General features: G+C 35.3%; 2 protein-coding genes and 2 non-coding genes across 4 annotated transcripts; 3 read left to right on the top strand and 1 right to left on the bottom strand.

The window, feature by feature from the left end:
- The first annotated feature begins 983 nt into the window (after nt 1–983).
- LOC133793372 (small nucleolar RNA R71) lies at nt 984–1,090 on the top strand. The gene has a single exon (XR_009874817.1). It is a non-coding gene; the product is annotated as a small nucleolar RNA R71 (small nucleolar RNA).
- Nucleotides 1,091–4,134: 3,044 nt separating this feature from the next.
- Nucleotides 4,135–4,695, top strand: LOC133792144 (uncharacterized). The gene has a single exon (XM_062230062.1). It carries the CDS (start codon nt 4,135–4,137, stop codon nt 4,693–4,695), a length of 561 nt encoding a protein of 186 aa, XP_062086046.1.
- Nucleotides 4,696–22,285: 17,590 nt separating this feature from the next.
- On the bottom strand, nt 22,286–22,392 carry LOC133792813 (small nucleolar RNA R71). Its single transcript, XR_009874286.1, has one exon. It is a non-coding gene; the product is annotated as a small nucleolar RNA R71 (small nucleolar RNA).
- A 358-nt stretch (nt 22,393–22,750) lies between these two features.
- On the top strand, nt 22,751–25,894 carry LOC133792143 (uncharacterized). Its single transcript, XM_062230060.1, has 6 exons — nt 22,751–22,829; nt 23,268–23,598; nt 23,716–24,517; nt 24,584–24,762; nt 25,113–25,578; nt 25,694–25,894. The coding sequence occupies exons 1-6, from the start codon at nt 22,751–22,753 to the stop codon at nt 25,892–25,894; spliced, it is 2,058 nt and encodes a 685-aa protein (XP_062086044.1).
- The last annotated feature ends 403 nt before the right edge of the window (nt 25,895–26,297 follow it).

Below are 26,297 nucleotides of genomic sequence, written 5' to 3'. Positions count from 1 at the left end.
ATGGAATTCTAACATGGTGCTCAATACTCACAGGTGGAATCTCCTCTTCTTTCTTAAGTTCTTCAGTAACCTTTTCATCATTAAACTTCTTTTCTTCTTTACTTTGAGTATTTCCCTTTTGACCTTCTTCTTCTTCTGACTGATTCTTCTTTGGCCCTTCATACCTCGTTCCACTTTTCAAAGTAATAGCTTGGCACTGTTCTTTAGGATTAACTTCTGTAGTGCTAGAAAAATTTCCTCAACCTCTATTAGTCATTAAAGTATCCAATTTCCCTACTTGAGTCTCCAAACTTCTTATGGACACAGTGGTTTCAGTCGTGAATTGGTTAATTACATCAGGTTGGGTTTCAATTTGTTTCATTGGCACTTGGTGAGGTGGTTTATTTTGTGTAGGTTGATAATAGCCAGGTGGAGGATTTTGGTGTGAATATTGCTGTGGATATGGTGGCCTATTTTGGGCAGGTTGATATTGTGGCTGAGGTGGACGATAAGGTTGTAAAGTATTTTGATTGTTAGACCATGAAAAATTAGGATGATTCTTCCAAGCTGGTGTATAGGTCATGGAATTGGGATTATTGGGTTGTCTTTGGTAATTTCCTATAGCTTGTACTTCTTCCATGGGCATGTTATTAATATCTATAGCAGGGCATTGGTTGGGTGGATGGGTTGTTCCACACAATTCACATAGGTTTTGAACTTGCATAGCTTGAGATGGGAGTGTAGATTTTTGTAGTTGCTTTGTCAAAGCTGCTACTTGAGCTATAAGCATGGATATAGCATCCAAATCCATCATTCCAGCCACCTTCTTTGGTTGTCCCCTTTCAGTTGGACATTGGTAATTATTCATCGCCATCTCCTCTAATAGCTCATATGCCTCATTAGCACTCTTACTCATAAAGGCACCTCCCGCCGCAACATCTATAATTGTTTTCGTTGTTCCATTCAACCCATTGTAAAAATTATGCACCAACATCCACTTTTCTATTCCATGGTGTGGACACTTCCTTAACAACTCCTTAAAGCGCTCCCAAGAATCATACAGTGACTCTCCATCCATCTGATAAAAATTATTAATCTCGCCCCTTAACTTTGCAGCCTTTGCTGGAGGAAAAAACTTGGCAAGGAATTTCTGAGCTAACTCCTCCCATGTAGTGATAGAATTTGCCTGTAAAGATATCAGCCAACTCTTCGCCCTATCCCTCAGTGAAAATGGGAATAACCTCAGTCTTATAGCATCATCACTCACCCCGTTCATCTTGAACGTAGCACATAACTCCAAAAAATTAGCTATGTGTAAATCGGGGTCCTCCGTTGGCATACCTCCAAACTGAACAGTTGTTTGGACCATTTAGAGAATTGCTGGCTTAATCTCAAAATTATTTGCAGCAATGGTTGGAGGTCTTATGCATGAATGCACTCCTGTAACAGTAGGAAGTACATAATCTCTAAAAGTTCTTGGTCCTTGCTCCCTTGGAATTTCTGCAGCCCCTTGACCATTATTAGCACCGTTTCTCAAATTATCAGCCATGGTAAATTCCAATCTCCTCTTTATTTTCCGGTTCTGTCTGCACGTTCTTTCAATTTCCCGATCTATTGGTATAATCTCCTTTTGTCTATTGCTTCACATATACCACCAAGTCTTGAAACATAATAGAATCTTGATCCAAATAAATGTTAACAGAAATGAAATAAAATAAAATAAATAACCAAATTAGAACAAATAACAATAACTGTGATATTGGAATATAAGTCCTCGACAACGGCGCCAAAAACTTAGTCTATAATTTACGTATGCAAGTCTACGTAGTCGTGTCAAGTAGTAAATTCCGTAAGAACGGATATCGTCCCACAGAGACTATCTCCCAAGTACCACTAATTGATTTTCGAATTCTATTTGGTTAATTAAAATTTAAGTGAACAAAATCCTATAAACTATGAACCAAAATTAAAGAACTGGAACACAAAACAATGAATCACTACTTAAGAATCAATAATAAAAACAACCTAGGAATTAATTTCATCAACTGTTCATTCTATTAATTTTAATAATCAATTCTAAATCTCTTCTTTCTATTCTAATAGAAGGTTAATATAATCGATTCCTATTCTTTTTCAAGATATAAGATCTCAATCTATATGCAAGTTTTCTACATTTCTGTGATAAACTTGAACATATAAAAGACATTAAACATGGAAACCTAATTACTACACAAGTCATATAGGTACTTTTGTCCAATATGCACCCCATGTCTATACAATGATAGCATATCCAATTCTCATCTTTCGAATTTTGAATTAAAACCATTAAATCAAGCAAATAGTGATCAAGTATTTACTAGCATTAAACACACATCATATAGATTAGAATAGAAAAGAAGTATCAATAGAAACTCATAATAAAATTAAATAGAAATCTCAGTGACTACATTAATTCCTAGATAAAAGAAATTAGTTCGTAAATGCCATGATGAAAATAAACTGCAAATAATTGTTCATAAGATTAACCTCATAATTCAGAAGAAAACAAAACAGAGAAAACAATTACAGCAGCCTCTTTTTATCTAGGGTTTATAAAACTTCCAGTCCGCCTATAATCGCAGCATTATGATCCTTAAATAACCCTCCAAAGTTCCCAAGTGAAAAGACCAGATTACCCTTCAAAAAGTCGTCTAAAATCTGAAAAACGCATCACCAGCGCTATAGTGCTGTATTCGTAGCACTGTAGCGCTATTGTCAGTGGCAAAATGCCTCAAAATCTGGTGCACTAGCACTGTAGTGCTAAAGTCAGAGCCAAAACACCTGGAAAATTTGCTTACTAGCGCTGCTTGATTGTTCATGATAGCGCTGTGGCGCTGCACTTATAGCGCTATAGCGCTAAAGTCAGAATCATTCGTGCATCGCAGTCCCTTGTAGCTATGGCGCTCCCTTGATATCGATATAGCGCTATTAACAGCACCCAAAATTGCACATATCAATCCCAAGAAACCTGATTTTGTTCCACTTTCCCTCATTTTCACTCTTTTTACCAATTTAGCATGGAAAACCTGAAGCATGAACAAATGAACATAATTCCAAAATAAAATAATCCTAAACTAACGAAAAACACCCTAAAAACTAGACCATAAACGAGCCTAAAACTCGTTTATCAGTATGGCAGATTAGTTGAAAAATGTTGGCTCCAACTACACTTGGTCAAATAAGCAAGAGGATGGGGATAGAATCTACACTTGGTCAAATAAGCAAGATTAGTTTAAAATGAAGCTTGGGTCGATATTTTCCGTAACACTGAAGCTCTAACTAATTGGGACATACTCTGAGATCATTTCTACTGCATTATAAAATATCTTAATATCAATGTTTTCAGGAGCAAAACCTTGTAGATTTTACAACATATGGGTAGAGCATTCAGAGTTCAGAGACACAATGATGAAGGATTGGTCCAATCCAATGCAAGCTACTGGTTTATTTCGAGTGATGAGGAAATTCGATAGACTCAAGCATGTTCTTCTAAAATTTAATAAAGTGGAGGTTGGAGATATCCAACAAAGGTACTCTTTAGCTAAAGATAATTACCAGCAAGCTCATCAAAGACTTCAACATAATCCTCAATTAGCAGAGTTCCAAAATGATGAAAAAGCTGCTCATCTGAAATTTTCCTATCAATTTAAGCTTTATGAAAGCTTTCTTAGGCAAAGGAGTAAGATAACTTGGCTTCGATTTGGAGACGAAAACACAGCCTACTTTCATGCCCGTCTAAAGGAGAGAAAAGCTGAAAATCGGATTACTTCCTTCATGAATGATCAAGGTCAGCTCATAGACAATTATGAAGATGTTGTTGCTCATTTTATCAATCATTTTAAAACCTTCATGGGCAGTCATAGCTCGGCCACTACTCAATTCTATAGAGACTGCTTGGTTCACGGAGAAAATTTGAGCCTTGATCAACAACTTGGCTTAAACAAACCGTTTACCAAGAAGGATGTGAAGATGGCCTTATTCAGCATTCACCCAAGTAAAAGTCCAGGTCTCGATGGATATGGTTCAGGCTTCTTCAAAGTCATGTGGAAAGAAATAGGGGAGGAAAATGATGTTGCAATTATGAGGCTCTTTGATTAAGGTGAGATACCTACTGAAATGAACAACTCTATCCTCCCCCTAATTCCAAAAGTTGAGAATCCTTCTAGAGCTTTGGATTTCAAGTCGATAGTGTGTTGTAATACTATTTACAAGTGCATTTCAAAAATGATTTGTTCAAGATTGGCTAATGTGCCTCTGATGTTAGTTAATCAGAACCAAGGTGTGGTTATCAAGAATAGCACAATAGCTCACAACATTCTCATTTTCCAAGACCTCATTAAAGGTTACAATAGGAAAAATTCTTCCCCTCGGTGTGTGATGAAGATAGATCTAAGAAAGGCTTATGATAAAATTGATTGGCATTTCTTGGAGGACCTTCTGAAAGCTTTTCATTTTCCCAGCAGGTTTATCCATTGGATCATGGTGTGTTTGAAGGGCACTTCCTACTCATTTATGATGAATGTAGGGTGCAAGGGCGTTTTAATGGGGAAAAGGTCTCAGACAAGGAGATCTTATCTCCCTTTCGCTATTTGTGTTAGTCATGGAATACCACAAGACTTCTCATTCAAGCTTCTCACAATAAGAATTTCAGATTTCATCCCTTGTGCAAAAGGTTGAAATTGGTAAGTCTTTGTTTTGCGGATGAACTTGTGATTTTTTGCAAAGGAACTTTACGATCTGTCCAAATCAATCAAGATGGCTTTCAAAAGTTTAGTCAAGCTTCTGGTCTAATAGATAACATGGCTAAGTCACACATTTACTTTGGGGGATTGAAAACTGAGGAAAAAAAAAAGCATTTTGGCCATCTAAGTATCTTGAATGGCTCACTTGGATGGAAGGGAGACCCAGAGGGCTACTGCAAAAAATTGCAGCTGCTGCTCTTGCTGCCACGATATACTTTCTTTGGATGAATAGAAATTCTTGTGTGTTAAATTGTAATGCTTATACTATTCAGAGAGTTGATCTTTTGATTAAAGAGTGTATGAAGGCTAGAATGTTAAGCCTTGCTAGGAAGAATCTTTTGAAAAAAATAGAAGGCCATGCTTGATTTTGTTAGCAAGTTGTAATCTGGTTTTTGGTAGCTCTTTGTGAGCTCTTGTTTGTTCTGTGTTCGTGGTTCAATAAAGTTTCTTTTTAGAGAAAAAAAACTAAAGAAGTTTAAAATAAAAGGACTTTCTTCAACGCTTTCTTGAACTAGACGCTTTCTCTCTCTTCTTTCTAATCTTTTTATCTCCATCTGCAAATTCCTCTTGATTGCTCAAGTGTCTATAAAGTAGAACAAAAATATTAGTGGTTTCTAAATCAAAGATTAAGAATGATACATTATAATCCACTATTAAGCTTAAGGTAAAGGCAAATCATATTTACCTTTTTTCACGAATGTATTCTTCTCGGTATATCCTCATAGACAACATCCCACATATCAAGAGCGTATTCAATATTTTTGAACTTTTTCGCCAACTTTTCTTCTATGGTGCTAAGATTATAAATTTTTTTCAGGTGATTTGATCTCTTCCAATCAATATATTTTTCATGTTCCTCTTTTCTTGCATCCCATGATGGCATAGGAGGAAGTCGTCTTAAATCAAAAATATGTTTTAGCTTTTTAGCCAGAAAAACTCGTAAAGTTGAATTTATCCATCCTCCTTCATTCTTTTTAGTAAGTTTAACTTTACTGATATGATCATCAATCATTTGATGCATGACTCGACACATAATAGAAAAGTAATTGGGTGGCAACATTTTATGACTGAAAATAAAAAATACAATAATATTACTACATGAAAAAATATCTTACTCGTTGCCATCCCTATGGGCCATAACAATATTCTATAAATAATTGATTTATATATGTATTGTTGAAATTATAAAGGAAAATATAAGTTTGGTCACTAAGTTTTGTTAGAATACACAATTGATCCCTATATTTTTTTAAATGACAATTCAAACCTTGTTTTTTGCAAAAAAAAAAAAAAATCAAAATAATACCATAAGTCAATTTTGGTCAAACAATTTTTCAATATGACTGAAATTCCCTCAAGTTTAATAAAATATTGAATATTAAATTAATTTTAAATCTTTAATTTAAAAAATTAAAATAAAGAATTAAACAATATTAAAGTAAGAAACAAAAACTTAACAAAATAAAAATTAAAACTAAAACTTTAAAATCTATCCTAAATAAAAACAAAAAGAAATTAAACTCTATTATTATTTTTGTTCTTCTTGTTTCTTTGGTCATCTTCTTCATCCATATCAAACCAAGATTTATCAATACAAAATAAAATCCCAATTTTAAAATCTCACCATTCAACATGTCTCAAATTAACAATGCAGATGAATAGAAAATTTAAACAAAAATCATCTCACATTCATGACCATGTGCAAATCCCACCAAATCAAATCTAACCCAGATTGAAGTTATTATACACATACAAAAAAGAAATTTGTAGACGACTGTCACCCAACTCAGTGAACCCGTCCAAGTCTTCAGGTCATCAATTTTGAGCCACCCACCCTTGGCATCCGTCACTTACAAAGAAAGAGAGAGAGAGAGAGGAAGGAAAAAAAAGAGCACAATCATCAAGCCCATCTCCTACCTCTGCCCAGATCCAGATCTAGTAATTACTTTCTGTTGCCAATCTTTATCTCCTCCGTTGCACCAAATCTGTGCCTCGCCGGATCTTTGTAGTATCGTCAGATCTAAGCTACACCCAAGCCAAAAATCTTTCCCATTTTTCAGACCTGCCAAAGTCCCAAGCCTCGTGCACTAACCTGTCTCATCCACGCCATTACTAGAGTTGCAAGCTCCAGCCCAAGCATAGATGGCAGAGAAGAAGAAGAAGAAGAAGAAGAAGAAGAAGAAGAAGAAGAACGAGAGGGGGGAAAAAGGAAGAAAAGAAAATAAATTATTAGATATATTTAATTTTAGATTTATGTTTATGTTTTTGTTTGAAATGTATTTAGTTTTAGTTTCTATTAAGTTTTATGTAAAATTTCTGCAAAAAAATTTATTTAAAGACTTATTTTAATGAATTAACCTTAGGATAAATATTAAATTTTAATTTTTTTTAAAAAAGTACTTTTAATTTTTAATATGTAAAATAAATTTATATAATTTAATATTAAATATTTTATAAAACTCAAGGGTATTAAGTCATGTTGAAAAATTATTTGACTGAAATCGAACTAAATATATTATTTTGATTTGTTTTGTAAAACACAAACTTTGAATTGTTATGAACAAAACACATGAGTTGACCACATACAAATGTCAAACTATTATTGTTCCCACTATATATAATGTGTAGGTAACACTAAATTTACTTTTAGAAATTGAGATCTTGTGTAAAATAAAAAATAATAGTAAATATTTAATTATTATTATTTATAAAACTCAAAAATTAAAATGGAGAAACAATCTCTCAAAAATATTTTGTCAAATAGAAAAAAAAAAAGGGAGGGGGTTTATATTCAAAACTCATAATTCATATAAAGCGTTGTTGTTGACAACCCTCATTTTTCTCTCAAAACTCTTTTCATTAATTAATTGTTGCTAAATATATGGTGATGTTCGGTAAACATTAAAAAAAAAACAATTTTTTGTGTATTTAATTAAAAATTGGAAAATAGAATAGAAAAATACGTTCGGTTTACATATTTCTATTTTTTATTTTTCTAAATTTTAAATAAAACTTTAAATTTTTTGAAAACAAACTTTTCATACTTTCAATTTTTTTAAAAAACTTTCTTTCTCTTTCTTCCCTTTTTTTTGTTCAGGTTGTTAGATGTAAGTATTTTTTTCTCCTTCGATATGCCCAGTATTCCGTCGACTCTCTGTCACCATGGTCACCGGCGAAAAATCGTTCTCAAGATCGACTTCCGACAACCGTCGTTTTCCTCAACTCTCTCACCCCATCGTTTATCTCCTTGACTCCGACAATGTTTCAGCGACAATATTTCAGCTTGCTGCCGTCGATCTACTTGTTGTTGCTGTTCGCCATGGTCACCGGAGTTCATATATATCGTTCAAAACATAGTTCAGATATGGAATTTTTTTTTAGAATAGCAGATATCAATATATTAATAGTACTGTTATTATAAAAAATAATAATAAAATAAAACTATTACCTTACCAAACATCATTTTGTTTTCAAACATAAAAAAAATAAAAATATAGAAAACATTTTTATTTTTATATTTTAAAAATAAAAAATGAAAATATTCCCGAACACACCCTATGATTTTGATAAATTGACATAAATATCATACTTAAATATTAAAAAATAATATAAATTTATTTTTTAGAAAACACTAAAACAAATAATGTATTAATTAAGATATTTTTTAAATGATCACTTTTAAGAAATTGTTGGACATATTTTAATTTTAACGAAAATTGAATATTGTGATCTTACTACAAAATTTTGATTCTAATTAAATAATAAAAAAAATAAATTTAAATTATTTATATTTATACGTGTTCTTAATTTAAATTAAAATTATGATTAATTTTTTATTTAAAAAAAAATCAATTTATTTAATTGAGAATGCTTAATATGTTTTAATTTTATTTAAATAATAAATTGTACAGGTGAAACAAATTAAAAAACATAATAATTTACAAATGGATAATTTAGTACTAAAAAAAGTGTTCGTAATTTTTTGAAGAATTTATTATGGGTTTATTTTTAGAAATGGATTAGAAAAGGAAAAAAAGTGGATGTATATATAAACAACTATATATAAATATACTATTTTTTGTTAAATGGGGCATTATATTTATATCATAAAAAAATTATAATTTCACCCTTATACTGAATTCACCCCATTTTATTTATTGATATATTATTTTTTTTATAATTACGCCCATTTTTATTTCCACAATTAGGTCGTATTTGAAAAAAAAATCTCACACCCTTAAATTATGAAATATATTTATATACTTGAGTTATTAAAGGAAAACATACATTATACATAAAAATTATATTGTTCTAGGCCTTTTTCGACTTATTATCCACGTCAGCAATAGGTGACACGTGGCAACATATATGGCATATCTCTCGACGAGTGCTTGGGGGTGGATTACCTTGCCCAGGAATCATCAATGCACGAACTACCGGACATCCGACGGGGGACCTCGGAACCCTCCGTGAATCCCCGAGACATAACTCCTTGGGAGGTTCTTGAGGTCAGGTCCGAGAAATCTCGTTAAAGGTTTAGCGAGATTTCCGAACATCCGGGGACGACACAGTGCAGACCCCACATGGACTTGATTGAAGGAGTGGTCCCAGATGCCTTTCTGTTAGGACTTTGGAGACCACCCCCTTTTTAGGCTAGAAGGTCGCCCAATTATGCCTATAGCGGGGCGACGTGTGTAGGATGCCAACTATGTAACAAAAAATACCCACAAAATGTGGGAATGAATGTAAACGATCATTTCATAAAGGTTGGCAGCCCATTTTTCTACCCTCATGTCGCCTATAAATAGGGCATGAATGGGTCATTTGTAGGGATCCGAAACCCTAGATTTTGGACTCTCATTTTACCTTGGAGCAAGACTATCCTCTGCCCAAGCTATAAACCCTAAAAATCTTGTGATTCTGGCAACTTTTCTCAATACAAGTGACTCGTGGACTAGGCATCGTTAACGACCAAACCACGTAAAAACTTGTGTTCTTTGATTTATTTATTTTCTCTAACTCATTTCTACTTTTATTAGTTGACAAAAAATCGGGCAACATTATGGTGCTTTCATTTAGAGCTGTGGAAACCTAGAGAAAACCTCGACCATGGTGGACACACGGAATCGGTCTCGAGTGAACCCCAATTTGCCTCCGCGAAATGAGAGGCAAGATGACCTTCCCCCCATCACGGATCCTCCAATGGTGCAGGAGAATAAGTTACCACACGAAGATGAGTATTATCCCAACGAAGAATATGATGCCAGTGAGCCTGAAGATGATTTTATGGCTGACGACAATTACCTGCTGGAGGATGATGCCTCTAGCACTCCGCGTCCTCAAGACTCGTAGGTAATACACCTTTGAAACTATGTGGATGTGCAACAAGCGTAGTTGGTAGCGCCACCCTGATGGAAAACCTGAATGTCATGCGAGCCGCGTTTTCCGCACAGGGACTCCTCATAAATTTGTTGGCTTTTGAAGTCCCTCAGGGCTAGCAGGTACCCCCGGTGATCCCTCAATTACCAACTGCCAAAGGAAGTGGAGCGCAAAGGGATCAAGAAGGACTATGACAACCTCCCCAAGAGTCTAGAAATCCTTTTCCATGGCAAGAGCCTCAGCGGAGAGCCCAAGGGTCGGTCAGTGTGCGACTAGGAGCTCATATATCTCCTGCACATGGTTAGGTGCCACAGGAAAACCATGCACTAGTGTAAAGACCCAAAATCACTAATAAGGCTTAAGGGCCTTGATTAGCCTACTAGGAGGGCATAATTAGTATATGTGTGATTTAATGGTTTAATGCATGCTTACGTGGCATGCATGATTAAGATGATTATATGACTATGTGACAAGCATGTTTATGGGTATTAGATATACATGTGGGCCCATTTTAGCTTATAAGGGCATATCTGTAATTTTGGTTCGTTGATGGCATAAATGTGATTATGTGTGATAAATTGTTAAGACCACATTATTATGTAGATATATTTGCAGCATATGGCTTGAGATGGTCCTAGTGAGCAGATTGGCAAAATAATCACAGCGGGGTTCAATACCTAGCTCGGGGGAGCCTAGGGGTAAATTTGGGAATTTAGAGAATAATTTGAAAATTATTGGACATTGAATAAATAATTGGTAATTAATTGGATGACGAGATTAATTGGTAAATATTAGGAACATTTGAGGAATTAGTGGGGACTGAAGGAAATGACCATTTTACTCCTAGGGAATAGTAAACTTAGGATAGCAAAATCGTCTTTTAATAGGCAAGGGATATGCTCAGAAACTTAGGAAAAATAGAGGAAACTAGAATTAGAAGGGAAAGCTCTCAAATTCTCTCATATCTCTCACGGTTCCTCTCTCTCTCTCTCTATCACACTCTCACTCTTGAAGGAACATAGAAGAACTTGGGCTTGGGAGCTAAGGAAGATGAAGGGGCAGAAAGTTTAGGCTATGAGCTGAAGGAAAGTGAAGGAAAATAGACGGATAGCTAGGGGGGATTCAAGCTAGGAATATAAAGCTGGAATTTGTGGGAACTCAACCATAATTGAGGTAAGTTCATAACCTGGTTTTTGCTAAAGAATCTAGTTTATTAGAATGGGAATTAAGTTGAGTAATTGAATGATGAATTGTCACTGATTTGGTATAGAAACTTTAGTTTGTATTATTGTAGTTTTATGTTTAAACAGGTGAATTAAGGTCTTAAATTCCTAGCTAGCTTGATGTTGAATTAGGGAGGTTTGTTTAGGTAAAATTCCGGGTTAAGGTCTTGAGGTTCTTCGCTGGGAGAAGCATGTGAAAAACCCAGATTTTTTGGGCTCGAAGGGGGCACGCCGTGAGCCAGCCCTGGGGCGCCGCGGCGCGTGTGGCCATTTTTGCCTTGGATGCTCTCTAACTTGGGGGTGGTGGGCTGCGACCCACTAGGCCAAGTCGCGGCCCGCCTCCCCTTTGGTTTGGGTCCTTGCTCTCTTACTTGGGGGCAAGTCGCAAGCCTCGTGGGGATTTTAGCCTTAGAATTGTTTCCAGAATTGGTAAGGCTCGGGGATTCGAACCTAGGCACTTGGACAATTTCTATTTCCCGGTTTAGTAGGAATTGAGGTCCTGGAGGCTAGTTTTTGTCTCATAAGTATTTATTTGGATGAGAAGTTGATGATTACCCAGTGGCCACTATGACTAAGTGTAATGCCCTGGATAGCCAAGACCGTTACACTGTGTGTTTATAAAGTGCCAGACTTGCTAAACAAGTCAGATAAATAAAATCGTGTTGATAAAACTATAAAGGAACTAGGGTTAAAAGCGTTTTGGTCTCGAAAGCCACATTTTCATTAAAAAGTATCATCCGTTACATGGGATCCCAAAAATATCAGGTTCAAAGACCGTTTACAAAAGACCCAAGGTTTATTTACAACAACCGGCCATACTAAGGCAAAATAAGCTGTTAGGTGATCACTGTCCTGATCCACTCCTCGACCGTGGAGGTCGAGCCGCTGGCTATGTACATTCCACCTCAGGCTTAGTCCTACTTGCCCTTGCCTTTACCTGCACCACGTAGCACCCGTGAGCTAAGGCCCAGCAAGAAAACACAACAACAACAACAGAGCATGAACAATTAATAGACAAGTCAATAACTCACATTGCATCACATAAACTCAGATATATCATCAGCCAATATAATCAAGTATTCCACATACTAGGCATTTCAGTTCATAACGTTCACAATTCACAAACGATAACCACGGCTAGCGCCCTCAGGCTGCTCCCTCTGTTATCTCGTTGTTCCTGGCTCCCAGTGGCCAATCCGCGCCCTGTGCGCTGAAATCATGTACGGTACTCTTAGATCGCTTTTACATATCCCATGGTGTAATACCAACAATGACACGATATAACTTTCGGGAGCACTTAGTCCCATCACAATCTTACAACCGGGTGCAGTTTTCTTACCTTTCAATTCACTAGTTTTCGATGCCACGAAGCCACGAGCACGGTCCTCTACCCCGAGCCTCTCCAAAGACCTAGTCACAACACAAATGAAACATCCTTTGTCACTAATCAATCCCAAAACTACTTCCCGGAACCAATCCCACACTCTCGGAATCCCCCAAATCCCTAAAACAATGCTCCGAAGACATCCCCCGAACCCCCGGAGCAAAGGCTCAAAATTTCAAAATCCCATGTTCTGAAATTGGCCTAGCGCCGTGGCGCAGCCCTGTAGGGCCGCGGCGCCCAGCAAGTTTGAGCCGCGGCGCCCAAAAAGTCAGAGAACTTGCTCTGCCCAGAATCAACCTTGCGCTGTGGCGCGCAAGAACAGCGCCGCGACACTCCTTCGCGAGCCCAGAAATCTGGGTTTTTCCGTTGTGTTTTCCCGAACCCAAATCATTCCAAATCACCCCAAACTCCTATCTAAGCCCCAAAACCAACTCAAAACCCCAAATAGACCATACCTCAACCTATAAACATCATAGTCTAACTCAATTACACAACTATTCTCAGAATTCATACTTAAGTTTTAGATTCAAACACTTAAACCAAAACTTGAGTAAAGTACAAATCAGACTTCTAAATCCTTAAACCATAACAGCTATGAGATTGCAAACATATTTAATACCCTTACCTCAATCAGAAATTCAACTTGAGCTTCCTCCAATCCAAGCTTTGAGCTGAATCCCACCTTAACAAACCAGCTGAATTCCATGCAAGGCAAGCCATGGCTATCTTTTTAATTCTTTCAAAAATCGAATTCAGAACTTAACAAAACAGGGACCAAGTCCTTACCTCAGTATAAACATTGATATATGTTTGATTCCACACCCTTAAACCCTTTACTAGCCTCAAAGATCACAGTTCAACTCCTCCTCCACTTTGCTTTCTAGGTTCTTGATTCTCCCTTTCCTTCTTGATCCTTCTAGCCTTCCAAGTCTTAACTTCAGTTATACTTAGCATAAAAGAATCGTATATATCCTTTTCCCTCAGCCAAAGACATCTATACCACTGCCAAAAGATCATTTTAGCCCTCCTCAAATATCCTTTTCTAACTAAACCTCAAGGGAACACTTGTCTTTTACTTACTTTACAGTTCTACCACTTTTCCAACAAAACCTGTTACTCTCTATGGTTACTAACAGTTACACAGGTTACCAAATCACCAGTTACCACTATCTAGCTTTCTAGGACCGTCTCGGCACGTGCGTCACATTGATACCACCACACCCACGCGGTACAAATCACATAGCATAATTATCACATAACATAATACACATAGTCATATAACATGCTTTAAATCATAATCATGCATCTAAATCATCAAAATCACACATAATCTCCATTACGCCCTCCAGGCACACTAATCAAGGCCCTTAAGCCTTATTAGTGAATTTGGGTGGTTACACTAAGTTTATCGCCAAGGCTCAGGGCTGAGGATCGTGCTCGGAACCATTTCATTTTCTACGTTTGGAATTAAAGGTAAGAAAACTGCACCCATATGTGGCTGTGTTGGGACTGAGATTCCTTGTATCTGAATACAAATGTTGTATGATTGTGATATTCCATGTGAGCATGAAATAAATGGCCTAAGAGAGTCGGGGATGATAATTTGCGGACATGACGCGACTCGGCTACTAAGAGCTGGGATCGGCTAGATAAACACTTGACTCGGCCTAAGCGAGCTGGAGTCAGTGGGTTAAACAGAGGGTGCAGCCTAAAAGCGTCGACCTTGAATATTGTATGATGATTGTGATAAACAATTGAATATAAATATATTTTCTATTGTTAATCTGATGCTTATGGCTAGTTGAATATCTGGATGATTGACTTGTGATTTATTGATTGTCATCACTGATTATGTGTCCGCTGTGCTTTTATGGTTTTCTTGTTGGGCCTTGGCTCATGGGTGCTACGTGGTGTAGCTAAAGGCAAGGGTAAGATGGACCAACCATGAGTTGGAGAGCTCTGATGGCAAGGTGTACATTGTCAGCTGCTTGTCCGCTACGACCTAGGGAATGTTTAGGGACAAAAAACCTAAAATGCGTATTTTGCCACTAGAGTGGCCTTTGATTGTATATAACTATTTTTGGAAGTTTGTAAATTGTCCTTTAAACCCTGTTCTTGGGATCCCATGTGCTAAACATTTATTTTAATGAAAATTATCCATTTATGACCAAAATCTTTTAACCCTAACTTGATTATGACTTTAGGATCACATCTTTATTCAAATGACTTGATTAGCAAGTCTTGCACTATTTTAAACACACAGTGTAACGGTCTTGGTTATCCAGGGCATTACAACTAGGAAGTCGCAGGAATGGTTGAGTTCCTCCACACCATCCAAACATCAGCATATGTTAGGGGAGAATAAGATAACACCACCTAAAAATTTAGAATCTACACAAAAATTGGATTGGCAGAGACTAAATAAAGATTGAGAAAGATTATGAAACCCAAGTTTGTGAATGATCTTCTTCCACCTTGATGAACCTTTAAAACCCTTGTAGAACTACCACTTTGAGTAGATCCTAAGAACAATGCGAAACCAAAAAACCAAGGCTTATACACGTTTCTTAACGCTGTCCTAATACTCTGTTTCCTAGCCACCATGGATGCTTGAAGCCTTTTCTAGGATTAAATGAGGATTGAGATTGAACAAGCCTTAAACTCAAAAATTCAAGCACTTTATTTATGAGTTCTTGGAGAAAACTTGAGATTCTTGGAGCTAGAGAGAGAGAGAGAGAGAGAGAGAGAGAGTAGAGAGAGATTGAAGAGAGTGATCAAGTGTTCCAAAACTCTATTTTGACCCTTATATAGAGTAGGCACCATCATTAGGTCTAACAAATAGGATTAGACTTGTAAAATACGTCATTTAGAGCAATTTACGTAATTTTTATGGACTACAATAGGCAACGCGTCTCCTGCTAGTCGATACGTTGCCTGCTAGGGTATTTTGAAACCCTAAGCATCAGGCGATGCTACTCTACTTGGGTGGCGACGCATTGCCACCCTCTCTATTTATTGGACACTTCCAAAGGTGAAAAAATTTCTCCAAATGCTACCAAACCTTTTGGGAACCCTTAGATACGTTCATGCATCACTTTAGACCCAAAAATGCAATTTTAAAGTGCCTACAATTGAAGCTCAAATTTCACTTCTTCACTATGTGAAATTCACTAATTGATTATACTTAGCTTTTATTTTAACACTTAACTTTTTTTATTTAACCAATCAAAACAATCCCCCACTTGGTTAAATGAAACCCTCATTCTCTAGCTTAAAATGGCTTTGGTGCATAAAATAAAGTACCATTCAGTTTGAGCTTTACCTTAGTGAACATACCACAAAGTCCTATTGAAATTATTAGTTGCTCAAAATCTTGAACCAAGTATTCCATATGATAAAACCGGTGATATCTCACACACCTCCACCACATCTTTTGTTTTCCCACTTTCTCGATTAGCACTATCATGGCTATATGCTCATCTCTTCATGAACTTTCCGAGGAGAAACTCCAACTCCCATGAGAGGCGGCACCACCTCTAAGTCCACATAGGTGAAGTTCATATAGCATCTTTGCTACCTTTATAGATGCTTGTTACACTCAACTAAAATTCATTAAAAGCACCAGGCTTAACCCTAACTCAGTAGCAACCAACACTAACCATCTTGGATGGAACTCACCATAAGTTTTAGTGTTGAAACTATTCACTTATCAATGACTTGTTCTTACCCATTGAACTATTTCCCTTGATATGTACAAGTTGATAATTGGGTTTCCATCACTAGTGAATCTATTATTCTAGGAGTTTCAATCCCATTCTTTTTTAAGTGGAAATTACTAACCTTCTCACAAGATGTAGTGCACCAAGTTTTTTTTTAGTTTAATTAATTTTGTGCTTTATTTTATTATTTATTGTGAAGTGTTAGAAAATTATTTATAATTGTTTGGTAGAAATTATGTGAATTTAATTTGTTAATTGTTTTATTTAAATATTTTTAATTTTTAAGTTCATGAGTTTTGGTTGTATGCACTAAGGTGCATGGTTAGTAGAGATGTACTTGAGTACTTGTGTGTGCGCATGTGCATGATTGCATGGTGAGCATGCAATATTTTTCCCATGCATATTTTATTTTTATTTTATTTATTTAAGAAATTAAAAAAGAAAATAAAAAGGAAAGAGCTAGAGAGATAAGGGCGTGTAGTGTGAAAGGGAAAGGTTGGAAGAGTGAAAACCTTCTTTTTTCCTCATTTTCCATTTTTTCTTCAATTTAATATTTATAGAAAAACCAATATATTTAAAAGAAATGAACTTTATTACATTAAGGAAAATGGAAATATTGTCTTATTATTATTGCTAGGAAAACATATACAAGATCTTTATTTATTTTCATGCAGATCTAATATTAAACAAGTTAATATGAGACAACTTAGATCATGTTTCTAAAATTGAATTCAAAGAGAAATAATGATAAGAATGCTTACATTATATGTAACAGAATAATAGAGTCCTTCCTTCAGTTTCTCTAACCCTTGTATCCTTTCAGTCGCAGAGTATTACCAAGAAACTGAACCGATCTTCAATTTTCTTCACAGCCTTCCAAATTATCCTTATAATCACCTAGACTAGAGTGGGCAATTCTCAACACATGAGATAGATACAAAGAGAAGAAGAAGAAAAAAATAAGGCTTAGAAAATGATTTATGTTTAGAGAGAATCTAAAACCTATGAGAAACTTATGTTTCAACTTATGTTTTGACTTATGATTTCAACTCTCTCTTAGCATTCCTTTTATAGAATCAATTAGGTCATTTATTTAATTAAAAAATCAATAAAATAATAGCCAATTAACAGTCCTAGGTCGAAATTATCATGGGCTTTAGGCTCGTGAAATTTCTCATTTGATTATAAGCCCATTGAACTTAAAATCAAGGCATGCATTATTTCTATTGATTTAATTAATTAAATAATTATTCAAATCCTTTATCAAATTAATTATTTATAATTTGAACCTTGATTTAAACTTATTTATTAATTTAGATACTAATTTATCTTAATTAATAAATCTGCCATAATTTCTCTTTTCTTCTCTAAATTACATAACTCTATGAAACTATCCAAAATTGACATGGTCAACTTTGATAATTCTATTTGATAACTAAATCAATTAATTGAGACTATCTAGATAATTTTATCCTAGGTATAGTGGGGACCATGGACCTATGAAACCAAGCTCCAATAAGTTATCATAAATCTAACAAATAAATTTTCTAACTTATTAATTCCCCGTGACTCCACTAAAGACTTGGAATTGCACTCTTGAATTCATAGAGTACTCTATAAGAAATGTAAACATGTTATTAATTATCCATTATTACAACCATAATTATCACTCAATCCTTTATAGACAGTCTACAATGAGATGGGGACTAAAATACTGTTTTACCTCTCATTGTATTTTATCCTTAAAACACTTAGTTCCTTGTAAATGATTTTTCAGTAAACTAATATTAATTACTGTAATGAGATCTCTATCATTTAGCACCTTGAACAAAACTAAAAGGAACCATAATTTCACTTCTTCATCAAAAGCTATAGATGTTCATATCTATGATTAATACTCCCACTCAATTATACTACTGAGTTCCCAAGATGTATGTATGGGCTAGTCCGTAGGGTAAGCTGGTAATGAACAAGTCAAAGAACTCAAATAATACAATCAGTTATAATACTTACCACTAAGAATTGAGATTGAATTGACCTATGGTCAACTATATGATATAACTAGAATAGATAATAACGTTATGTTTACTTATCCTATCTAATGTCAATATCGGTCCAGTCCGATGTAAAAACTACATGTGATCTTATCTACTTTGCTAATGTTCTGGAAATAACATAACACTGCAATGTGTAAGTAGATCATATCATAGATTGACAAGTTAGTATAAATCCTGTGCACTGACTAATCTTAGGACTAACTTATATTTGAACATATAATCATATTTATATTCTGTTGTGGTTACGTCACTATAAATATGATTAGCTATATGCTCGGGATTTAATAGAAGTTTATATTAAACAAATAATCATGAAAATAAAACATGTGAACAAAGTGATTGACCAAGTCAAAAAATGATTTCTATTCTTTTATTGATAATAAACGAGATTACAAAGAAGTTGAGTTTTAATTAGGACATAAAACCCCAACAATTATTTGGGTAAGTAAATGAGTATTGATGGAGTGTGAACAAGCCTTATGACAAGTAAAAAATTATTTTTCTAAAAGTAATCAAGAAATTTATTTAGTTATTATAAGTAACTACAAATTTTGTCACAATCTGTTAATTGTTATTTAAATAATAGATGAGATTATTATTTCATGTGAAATTAAAAGGCTAAATGAATTATTTTAGAAAATTAAAATTTTAATGAAGTTTTGAATGACAAATATGTGATTAAAGAAATGATGAAATGATAATTAAGTGGTAAAAAAATTTTGCTTGTTGAATTTTTAAGAAAAGGTAATGAGACAAGCATGTAGAAATTATCGACTTTATGCGTTAAATTTTAAGAACACTCCCACGTATGCATGTTACATGAAAGTGTATTTTTATGTTAAAAAATACGCCTATTATTCAAACATGTGATTTTTATTTTGTAACCATGAAGGATTGATGGGTAAAATTTGCATTATTCTTGTATGATTTTATGTGAAATTATTGTATGTTTGTAATTGTAGTGCAACTTGTGCCACGTGTGCATGGCCCATGCACATGTGGGGTATGTATGTTGGGCATGAGTATTCTTACGTGATTTTAAAGACGATCGTTTGATTATGATTATAGGCTCATTGTGACATTTTTGCACTTTATCTTGCTTGAACCTGAGGTAAGAAAGTTAGATAGAATTGTATATGTTTTGTGCTATGGAAAGTGTAAGTTCTATGTTTTGATAGTCATGATAAGCCAAGCGTTATGAAAGGTGATACTCTATGCTTGATATGTTATGATAAGACAAGTGCTATGAAATGTGTAATTTCTATGTTTCGATGTGAACTGTGACACATGTGCTTGTATGATGAATGAAAAGAAAAGGTTGCTAGCATGCTGAACGCGACGCAACAAGGGAGTTACTAAGGATATGGTGTAACTCAAAGGGTAGATGCGCCAAGGTTATTCAAGGACATGAGATCTTTTTTACCTCATAGAGGAGGTCTTACCAGCCTCATAGAGGAGGTCTTACTAGTTACCTAATGATGTGACATGGACAATAGTGGTGCATGATCACAAAGAGTATGTTTATGATGTGTGATTGTGATGTATGACTATGATTACATTTATGATTATAAACTAAGAGTATGAAGATGTTATGTTTTGAACTGATTTACGATACATGTTCTTCTTGTGATTTCTTTGATATTGTTCTATTGGTGTACTTCCTTAGTGGGCCTTTAGCTCACCCCTTTACTTTCCCCCTTTCACGTAAACAATAGGGTTTCTCCTTGGCAAGCAGTCTTATGTGGGGAGTTCTGATGTCTGAGTAGGTATGGCGTAGGGTGTCTATCAACGTACAACGATCAATATGAGAGCCAAGAATAAAAGAACCTATGTCATGAAATTTTCTTTTTAATTACGTCAGTGAGACGGAGTTAATTTGGAGAAAATCTTGTTTTTCAAGAGCAATTTGTCCGCATTTTGATACTGCCAATAGCACTACAACGCTATCATAGAGGCGCTACAACGTTAGAAAGGAGATATTCGAACATGTCAAATCTGTCAATAGCGCCCCAGTGCTACAAAGCAAGCGCTACAATGTTATCAAGACCAGAAGATCAGTGCTACAACGCTACATCAAGGGCACTACAGCGCTAGTGAAACAATTTTTAGGGTATTTTGGCTCTGATTACAGCGCTACAACGCTCAAGACATAGTGCCATAGCGCTATCAATGCGTTTTTCAGATTTTTAGCCACTTTTTGAAGGGCAAAATGGTCTTTTCACTTGGGAACCTTGGAAAACTATTTAAGGAACATTATTATGCGATTTTTGATAAGCAGTTCTAGTTTGAAAAACCCTAGATTTAGAAAAGGCTGCTGTAATTAGATTTCTTTTTCATCTGAATTCTTTAGATTATTTTCTATGAATAATTATTTGAAGTTTATTTTCATCATGTTATCTATGAACTAATTTCTTTTATCTAGGGATTAATGTAGTCGCTAGGATTTATATTTAATTTTATTATGATATTCTATTGATACTTCTTCTCTATTCTAATCTATATGAAGTTTATTTAATGCTGGTAAATACTTGATCACTATTTACTTGATTTAATGGTTTTGATTCAAAATTCGAAAGATGAGAATTGAATATGCTATCATTATATAGACATAGGTTGCATATTGGACGAAAGTACCTGTATGACTTGTGTAGTAATTAGGTTTATTTGCTTAATGCCTTCTATATGTTAAAGTTTATCACAAAAATGTAGAAAACCTGCATAGAGACTGAGATCTTATATCTTGAAAAAAAATAGAAATTGATTATATTAACCTGCTATTAGAATAGGAAGAAGAGATTTAGAATTGATTAGTAAAATTAATAGAATGAAAAGTTGATGAAATTAATTCCTAGGTTTTTTTTAGTATTGATTTTAATTAGTTGATTCATTGTTTTAATTACAATTATTGAAATTTTGTTCATAATTTAGAGTATTAATTTTAATTTTAATTATTCATTTAAGTTTAAATTCACCAAATAGAAAGTTAAAGAACAATTAGTGGTATTTGGAAAATAGTCTTCGTGGGATCGATACTCTACTTATCATATATTACTTGAATTGACCACGTATACTTGCATGCTAATTTTCACATATCAAGTTTTTGGCGCTGTTGCCGGGGACTTAATTTTCCATATCACAGTTAATTGTTATTAGTTCTAATTTGGTTGTTTTATTTTATTTTTGTTTAACATTTATTTGGATTAAGGTTCTATTGTGTTTCAGAAATTGTTGGTATAAGCGAAGAAATAGACAAAATGAGATTATACCAATAGATCTGGAAATTGAAAATACTTGCAGACAGAAGCGAAAGGCGAAGAAAAGATTGGAGTTTACCATGGCTGACAATTAGGGAAACAGTGCTAATAATGCTGCAGAGGTTCCAAGGGAAAAAGGACCAAGAACTTTGAGAGATTATGTACTTCCTACTGTTACAGGAGTGCATTCATGCATCAGACCTCCAACCATTGCTGCAAATAATTTTGAGATTAAACCAACAATTCTTCAAGTGGTCCAATCAACTGTTCATTTTGGAGGTATGCCAACGGAGGATCCCAATTTACACATAGCTAATTTTCTGGAGTTATGTGCTACGTTCAAGATGAATGGGGTCAACGATGATGGTATAAGATTGAGGCTATTCCCATTTTCACTGAGGGATAAGGCGAAGAGTTGGTTGATATCCTTACAGGAGAATTCTATCACTACATGGGAGGAGTTAGCTCAGAAGTTCCTTGCCAAGTTCTTTCCTCTAGCGAAGGCTGCAAAACTAAGGGGAGAGATCAATAATTGTTATCAGATGGAAGGGGAGTCACTGTATTATTCTTGAGAGCGATTTAAGGAGTTTTTAAGGAAGTGTCCACATCATGGTATAGAAAAGTGGATGTTGGTGTATAATTTTTACAATGGATTGAATGGAACAACTAGAACAATTATAGATGCTACGGCGGGAGGTGCTTTTATGAGTAAGAGTGCCAATGAGTTGTATGAGCAATTAGAAGAGATGGTGATGAATAATTATCAATGGCCAACTAAAAGGGGACAACCAAAGAAGGTGGCTGGAATGATGGAATTGGACGTTATATCAATGGTTACAGCTCAAGTAGCAGCCTTGACAAAGCAACTACAAAAGACTACACTCCCATCTTAAGCTATGCAAGTTCAAAACCTATGTGAATTGTGTGCTACAACCCATCCACCCAACCAATGCCCTGCTCTAGATATGAATAACATGCCTATGGAAGAAGTTCAAGCTATAGGGAATTACCCGAGACAACCCAATAATCCCAATACCATGACCTACAACCCAGGTTGGAAGAACCATCCTAATTTTTCATGGTCCAATAATCAAAACACTCAACAACCTTACCCTCCACCTCAGCCACAATATCAACCTCCCCAAAATAAACCACCATATCAACAAAAACATGCATACCAACAACCTCCACCTGGATATTATCAACCAAAAAATAGACCACCACACCAAATGCCAATGAAACCAGCTGAACCCCAACCTGATGCACTTAACCAATTTATGACTGAAACCAGGGCATCCATAAGGAGTTTGGAGACTAAAATAGGGCAGTTGGCTACTTAAATGTCTAAGAGAGCTCAAGGAAATTGTCCTAGCACTACATAAGTTAATCCTAAAGAACAGTGTCAAGCTATTACTTTGAGGAGTGAAGCACGGTATGAAGAGCCAAAGAAGAATTAGTCGGAATAAGAAGGTTAGAAGGGAAATACACAAGGCATAGAAGAAGAGAAGTCTAATGAAGAAAATGTTACTGAAGACCTTAACAAGAAAGAAGTGGTACCACCTGTGAGCATTGACCATCATGTTAGAATTCCATATCCAAAAAGGCTTTGTAAGCATAATCTGGATAAGCAGTTTGCAAAGTTTTTAGATGTGTTCAAGAAGCTACATATTAATATACCATTCATAGAAGCATTAGAACAATTGCCAAACTATGTGAAGTTCATGAAGGAGATTCTGTATAACAAGAGAAAGATGGGTGATTATGAAACCGTAGTGTTAACAGAAGAGTGTAGTGCTATATTGCAAAGGAAACTTCCTCAAAAGTTAAGAGATCCTGGTAGTTTTACTATTCCATGCACGATTGGGGAGTTTGAATGTAAGCATGCACTTTGTGATTTGGGGGCAAGTATTAATTTGATGCCTTTGTCGGTATTTCGTAGACTTGGTTTGGGTGAAGCCAGGCCAACCACAGTAACATTGCAGCTGGCTGATAGATCTATGAAGTATCCATGTGGTATTATAGAAGATGTGTTGGTGAAGATGGATAAGTTTATATTTCTAGCTGATTTTATAGTTCTTGACATAGAGGAGGATGATAATGTTCCTATTATTTTGGGGAGGCCATTTTTAGCAACTGGGCAAGCATTGATAGATGTGCAAAATGGAGAGTTAAGGCTAAGAGTACAAGGGGAAGAAGTAGTATTTAATGTGTTGAAGGCTATGACTTATCCTAAAGCAAGTTATAATTGTTTCTCAGTGGATGTGGTAGAAGAGGTAGTAGGGAGAAGAAAGTTAATTGAAGATCCTCTTGAAATTAGTCTTACAATTGATGACATAGATGGTGAGGATAGTGAAGAGGCATTGAGTTATTTGAAGTGGATACAATCATATGGGTCGTGGAAGCAGAAAAAGTTTGAAGAATTGGGTGAGGGATTGGAAAGACCATTACCATCAATTTTGAAGCCACTTGTGTTAGAATTGAAGGCTTTACCGGAACATCTACGCTATGCTTATATTGGGGAGAAAGAGACTCTTCCAGTCATAGTTTCATCATTTCTTTCAGAAGTAGAGGAGGAGAAGTTGTTGAGGGTATTAATGGCTCATAAAACTGCCATAGGTTGGACTCTTGCTAATATAAGAGGAATAAGCCCATCGACAGTTATGCATAGAATTTTGATGGAAGAAGATGCTAGACCAATTATTGATGCTCAACGAAGACTTAATCCAACAATGAAAGAAGTGGTGAGGAAATAGGTCTTGAAATGGTTAGATGCTGGAGTGATTTATCCTATTTCTGATAGTGCTTAGGTAAGTCCAGTACAAATAGTACCTAAAAAGTGGCATAACCGTGGTGAAAATGAGAGTAATGAATTGATTCCCACAAGGACTGTGATGGGTTGGAGGATATGTATAGATTACCGGAAGTTGAATAAGGCAACTAGGAAATATCATTTTCCTTTGCCTTTTATTGATCAGATGTTGGATAGGTTGGCAGGGCATAACTACTATTGTTTTCTAGATGGGTACTCAGGTTATCATCAAATTGTAATTGCACCAGAGGATCAAGAGAAGACAACTTTTACATGTCCTTATGGTACTTTTTCTTTTAGAAGGATGCCATTTGGGCTATGCAATGTACCAGCCACATTTCAACGGTGTATGATGGTGATATTTTCTGACATGGTTGAGAATGAAATTGAGATTTTTATGGATGATTTCTCGGTTTATGGGTCTTCGTTTGACAATTGCTTGAATAATTTGGAGCTGGTTTTGAGGAGATGTGACGAGTCCCATTTAATACTTAATTGGGAGAAGTGCCACTTTATGGTGAATGAAGGAATTGTATTGGGGCACGAGCTAAGATTTCTACAATTGAGAATTTACCACCTCCAGGTTCAGTTAAGGGAGTGAGAAGTTTCCTTGGTCATGCGGGGTTTTATAGAAGGTTTATCAAGGATTTTTCTAAGGTTTCAAAGCCTCTGTCTACTTTGCTGATGAATGGAGTTCCTTTTAATTTTGATGAAAAGTGTCACAAAGCTTTTAAGATACTTAAGGAGAAATTGATTTCGGCACCTATAGTTGTAGCACCTCAATGGGATTTGCCATTTGAATTGATGTGTGATGCTAGTAACTTTGCAGTTGGGGCAGTCTTGGGACAAAGAGTTGACAAGGTATTTAGAATGGTTTATAATGCAAGTCGTACCTTGAATGATGGTCAAATTAATTATGCAACTACGGAGAAGGAGCTGTTGGCCATAGTGTTTGCCTTTGATAAGTTTAGGCCATACTTGATTGGGAATAAGGTGGTTGTTTACATAGATCATTCTGCGATAATATATCTTATGACAAAGAAAGATTCCAAGCCTCGTCTTACTCGGTGGATTTTGTTGTTACAAGACTTTGATGTGGAAATTAAAGATAAGAAGGGCACAGAAAGCTGATCACTTGTCCAGAGTGGAGGTTGATGAGGATTCTCTTGATAAAGAAGTTCAGATTAATGATGCTTTTCCTGATGAGCAGTTGTTTGAAGTAAGTGTTTGTAAAGATGTTCCATGGTTGGTAGACTATGTTAATTTTTTGGCTGCAAAGGTTATACATCCTGAGATGATAAGGCATTGAAAAGGATTAGAGAGCCAAGGAATACAATAGGAGTGCTAGAAAGAATTACTCAAAGATTGATCCTATTTCACAAAGGGATAGTTCACCTTCAAACCACTAAGCAAATTATGATGAAAGCCATTGAACAATATGTCCTAGTAATTAGACTTTTTAAGGATTTTCCTATTGTAGTTTCAAAATTAGAAGAAATATGAGAAACTATGGATGTTGAAGATGATTTACCAGTAGCCATGAGATATTATTTTCTTATACTTAGGTTTACCTCTAAGTTTGAATTTCAATTCACTAATGAACAAAAGCATAATATCTTAATGAAAATTCCAAGAGGTAGTTTCGAGGCTTATAGTAATGATGATTATGAAGAAATAGATGATGATATGTTAGATAAAGGGTCAGATGTAGA

The sequence above is a fragment of the Humulus lupulus genome, chromosome 7 (genome assembly GCF_963169125.1).
Source record: "Humulus lupulus chromosome 7, drHumLupu1.1, whole genome shotgun sequence".
Lineage (NCBI taxonomy): Eukaryota > Viridiplantae > Streptophyta > Magnoliopsida > Rosales > Cannabaceae > Humulus > Humulus lupulus.
This window is presented reverse-complemented; position numbering and strand designations above follow the sequence as displayed.

Coding starts and splice junctions, on each gene's coding strand:
- LOC133792144 (XM_062230062.1), top strand. CDS start 4,135: ATGAACAACTCTATCCTCCCCCTAATTCCAAAAGTTGAGAATCCTTCT.
- LOC133792143 (XM_062230060.1), top strand. CDS start 22,751: ATGCCTATGGAAGAAGTTCAAGCTATAGGGAATTACCCGAGACAACCC. Junction 22,830..23,267: donor TACCATGACCTACAACCCAG/GTTGGAAGAACC, acceptor GAAATACACAAG/GCATAGAAGAAGAGAAGTCT. Junction 24,763..25,112: donor ATTGATCAGATGTTGGATAG/GTTGGCAGGGCA, acceptor TGGTGAATGAAG/GAATTGTATTGGGGCACGAG.